Below are 5,000 nucleotides of genomic sequence, written 5' to 3' on the forward strand. Positions count from 1 at the left end.
TTTTTCAGATGTTCGAAAATCCTAGAGAGGCAGGAAAGCAAGAAATTTTACAACAAATGTGTTGAAAATTCTATATCTCAAATCGTCTTCCGAACAGATATTTTCCGAAAATTGACGTTGGGTGCCCCTGAAATGAAGCAGAATGTGAAGCAGAATGTGAAAAGTGCGAAGCTTGAAAATCGAGCAGGATTTTGAGGTTACAGAGCCGTGTAAATGCGATGATTTTTCGCACGATGCTAGCACAATTATAGACTTTCTACGTGACCAAGCCTGGGAGGCGAGCGACCTTTGGAAGTGGGAGAAATTCGGCTAAATTCTGGAGGCCCTCGGCCTTGCATATTTATATAGTATGCAACGACGCGTCGGATCTGAAGAGGAAATCGAAGCGTCCCAAAAACCCATCAAATCACTCAAAATAGTGGGTGAGTGAACTTTATTTATCTGGCTCTCCATAAAATGAATTTTCGAAAAGAAACATCGTGATTTGAAGTCTTTAGGGAACATTTTCCTCGATCAGTTGAATCGGCCGTTACGACTGTCTCAAAATAACGTGACGTCACGCGCTCTCGCATCCTTAGGGTTGCCTGCCTGTGGTACAATTAGTACATATATCGCTACGGTAACAAGTTCTTAGATGCTCTAAGAACTAAGAACGTCCAATCTTTCTCAACAAGAGGGTACTATAATTAGAATGTGACGCTATTGCCATGAAATTAGGATCTTACCACTCTTGAAAATAATGTACAAGAGAATGATACGAATCTTGTCCAATATGCTGCAAGAGAAACACAACTGAACATTTAGCAGCATCAAAAGAGGTAACAATGATCACTTGATAAAAGTCTCAAGCTTGTTTTTTTTTCTTAAACAGAAGTTTTATTTATTATAATTACGTTCAACGAAATTACTCCATTGCCGCGTCTCCATAGCAACTTCCGTACTGCACTTTATAACCCATTAATGCATTTGTCATTGACCAATCAGAAATGCAACATTCTGTTGAATTTATAAAAACGAGAGGAAAACCTCTTGGAGAAAAGTAGAGGGCCAACAAGAACAACGCATATATGATCCCGAATCCAGGAAAAAGAATCTGGGACACCCTTGTGGAAGAAGACTGCGAGCAGTCTCTCTTTTGCTTATTGAAACACTTCAAAATGGCTGAAACTGCTGGTCGCAAATACCGCCTGCTTTTGTTAGATTCACTCTTACCAATGCAGCAACGCCCGCGGTATTTGCGACCCGCAGCTTTAGCCATTAAAAGTTAAACGTACGCGTTCGTTTCAACGGTTCTAGAGCAAAAGAGAGACTGCTCGCAGTCTGTTGTGGAAGAGGAGTGCTCTCATAACTCCACCTCCAATACATACATACATACTTAATTGACCGCTTCCCATAGGGCCTTTTCAGGGCCAATGATAACGAAACGAAAGAACAGAAGAACAACAACAACAACTGTTAAGAATCCCAACTGGCCGGCGGCAAACCAGTTGGCTATTTTACAAGTGCAGCTGGGAAGTTTGAACCAGGGACTACCAGGAACAAATTCATTGAGTGGTCAGAGCGGTGTCTTGAATCCGGGATCTCGGGATCTCAAGGCCAGCACCCCTAACCACTGGGCCACAGTGGAAGAGGAGTGCTCTCATAACTCCACCACCAATGCTACCCTAATATTATTAAAACATCATCGTGATGGTCTTGAGCTACATTGTATTCCTTACTGGACATTTGCATTGAGTAGCAGAGGAACAATACTCTTCATGGGATCTTTTATGCCTTCACCATCTTTATCAACCCCAGTTGCAAGATCCTGCAAAATCAACATAAAAAAATTCAGTTAATATTTGATTGTTTTCCTTGCCATCATCAAGAACCTTGCTTGATATAGTCTCTTCCTTAATATGCAGCGAAGTTCAAATGTAAGCAAACAGTTTTGTTTTTTCTATTGTGGATCATATCTGACATCCCTTAAAAACACGAACTGACAAAATGGATTGAAATACTGCTATCGTACTGTGGCATGTGGTCTGACACACACTTCACTCAGTGACTCAACTTAAAACTTAAGGTTAGCGTTTACTTTCAGGGATGTCTCGCGTCCGAGCGATGTAGCGCGTCCGGTTTAAACTGTAGATACCTAAACCCCTATATCAAATTCAAGCTTATAGAGCTGGCTATCAAACCATATCAATAATTTTGAAATTAAATAAATTGTCGAATTTTTCACGACCTCTAAATGCGAGCGTCCGAATCACCTTTTCAAAGCTACAAGTCACAGCAAATTTTGCTTTTCGTTAGTTTATTTTGTTCCTCCGTTTCCCGACCCAAAGCGCTAAAAAACCGTATCTGCGTTTGCCATACTCAGCTGCAGTGAAAAATTATAAAACGTTTTCGGAATAGTATTGAAAGAATTTGAAGTGTTCGTTCAAAAATCTCTCTGAGAGAAAAAATATTTTGAAATAAAAAAGTCGCAGACACGTTTTTATGGCTTATATGTTAATCTAGCCACTGTACAATTTTGGGGGCAATCGGACAAATTCCTTATGATTTTTGGTCCTTTAAACACCAAGACTGTCAATCAAACGGGTAATTTTTACTTCCGACCAAGACGTAAAACCGCCATTTCTCCGCCAATATTTAATCTTCTTGAATTAATTCTTTTGTACATTAGATATTTCATTTCGATCATTACTTTAACCGAAAAATCCAAGTTTGAAGGAAATTGCCAATCTGAAGGTATACGGTAACCTGAAAAAGTCTGCATTCTGAATCTCAGAAACGCAAATTATTGAATCAAATAAAGGGAACTGTTTTTGCAAGACAGGAGACAAAACGCCGCTGAAATAGACCTATTTCGCTATATTAAAATTCAGTCCTAAACAAAAGGCATCAACTCGAGGCTCTGGGGAATAAATATGAGGATTTGTATGAGTTTATTCCCCAGAGCCTCGAGATGATATGCGTTTTGTTTAGACTGAATTTTAATATATCGAAATTGGTCTGTTATCACCTATTTGTATCATGCATAGAAGAAACGAACGCAACACAAGTCAGAGAAAATCAGATTTAAAACAGTCAGTCTTGCATTACGAGACATTGTTGTGAATAGTCATGCTCATAATCAGAACTGCCAATGCGCATGTGCGCAGAACTGGGCATGTATGGGCCCCATTGGCCACGAATGAATGATGTACCTGCTCAACAGCACAGAGGTCCTTTAACGCAGTCTGGTTATTTTGTTTCATAACGTCCTCTTCCTGATTTAATTTAACAATAAAATGAAATATATTTTACAAGATTATAGTTTTATGAGACATCAAATCTTTGAAAACATTATATACATGTATATGCTGTGTCTAAATGGAGAATATGCAGAGTTTATCAAAATTGAGCTTTTACATAAGAGGTCACTGTCCACTGAACTATAACCACTTTCGACGTCAATTTCTGTCTGAAATTTCTATCAATAATGCTGTCAGGAAAAAAGTTAATTTTTATTTGGATCCATTATCTTGAAAGAAGTTCAGACTTATGCTTTTCTCTATCATGAACACTGTGGATAAAATTATACTTATTAAGTACCTTGCTGATCTCTTTTTGATATTGTGGCATCTTCTTGAGGATCACCTGCAGATCTTTCATTGTTGTCTAACAACAGATTGTTATTACTTTGGGTCTTTATATTAAGGAGATATTTATCGCAGAGGTTATTTTGACAATTAATTAGCTTTTACAATAAGTAAGGTCAGATTCTGTCTTTTCAACTTGTAAGTCTTATTTATTTATACACTTTTTTCGACGGTACTATGTTCTGTCTGATAATTTCTATCAATAATGCTGTGTCAGGAAGAAAAGTTAATTTTTTTTGGAGTCATATCTTGAATAGGAAGTTCAGAATTATGGCTTTTTCTCTATTCAAACACGGTGGATGATAAATTTGTATACTTATTAAGTACCTGCTGGGATCTCTTCTTTGATATTTGTGGCATTCTTCGGGAGGAATTACTGAGTATCTGTTTCATTGTTGTCAACATACAGAGATAAATATTTTGAATGCTGGAGTTAAAATTACGCTATCTTAATATTAAAACAACACATACTGTAACTTTATCGGGAACATCCATCAATTTTTCAATCCAAGCCATTTCATTTTCATGCTATGGTCGCACGGTAAAAAACAGGGCTTATAAAGTGGTGTATTTTTAATAGTGCAAATGTTTCAATCATTCCTCATTTTGCTTGTTTTTATAGTGGCGACTTATTTGTCTGGGAGAAAGGGTTCAAGGGGCCAATAATGTTTTTGGTTCAACTCGACTGTTCGGCCTGCAACCACTTGGCCACAGAACCGTTGTGCCGTCATAACTGAGCAGATCTTCCCCAACCACCCAGCGTGCCCCTTGGCTCACTTTCTTGATGTTTAGTTTTGGATTGGTTTACGGGGTGTCTCATTTTTTGCCTCCCTTTTGAGCACCAAAAATCCAGCCTTTCCAGGGGGGCCCATTTTGAAAAGTGTGATAAGACCCCACTGGTAAAATATCGTGCTGCTCAAAATGAATTTGACCATGAACTCTACTATAATAGGTTTTGTTTTTTCCTTTCAGTTCATGCATGTCATACTTTGTCCTCAAGGTATTTCACAGAGAGGCAGCCTGGGGCTAGAAGTTTGGCCAAAATTGATGTTTAAATCTATAACACCAGGAAAAATAGCCATTTTCAAAAATATTTTGACCACTATATTCACCTGCCTTCTTTGCATAACTTCCACAACCTATACACTGTTTACTTTAGTTCACCCAGTTATCAAAATCAGTTGAGAAAAATTTGGCTTATTATGGTTTATTGAATTTTTGGAACAAAACACTTCATGCCCCTCTAAGGCGATGCCAAAATAGAATTTTGAGCCTAATTCAGAGGCCATAAAACAAACAAATTGTTGACAAGAAAGCCTTTATTCTGTATTAAGTAAAATGAAAAACAGCCATGAATTCCAAGGCCCAAAAGAT

The 5,000-nt window shown here is 38.0% G+C and overlaps 1 protein-coding gene across 1 annotated transcript in view; it reads right to left on the reverse strand.

Moving 5' to 3' along the window:
• The window catches only part of LOC138028504 (syntaxin-binding protein 1-like), a 43,370-nt gene that overhangs the window by 11,940 nt on the left and 26,430 nt on the right, over positions 1-5,000 (reverse strand). The window contains exon 20 of the mRNA XM_068876066.1: positions 726-775. Coding sequence (XP_068732167.1) covers positions 726-775 — 50 coding nt within the window. The remainder of the gene's footprint in view (positions 1-725; positions 776-5,000) is intronic.

Source organism: Montipora capricornis, chromosome 2 (assembly GCF_036669925.1).
Source record: "Montipora capricornis isolate CH-2021 chromosome 2, ASM3666992v2, whole genome shotgun sequence".
Classification (NCBI taxonomy): Eukaryota; Metazoa; Cnidaria; class Anthozoa; order Scleractinia; family Acroporidae; genus Montipora; species Montipora capricornis.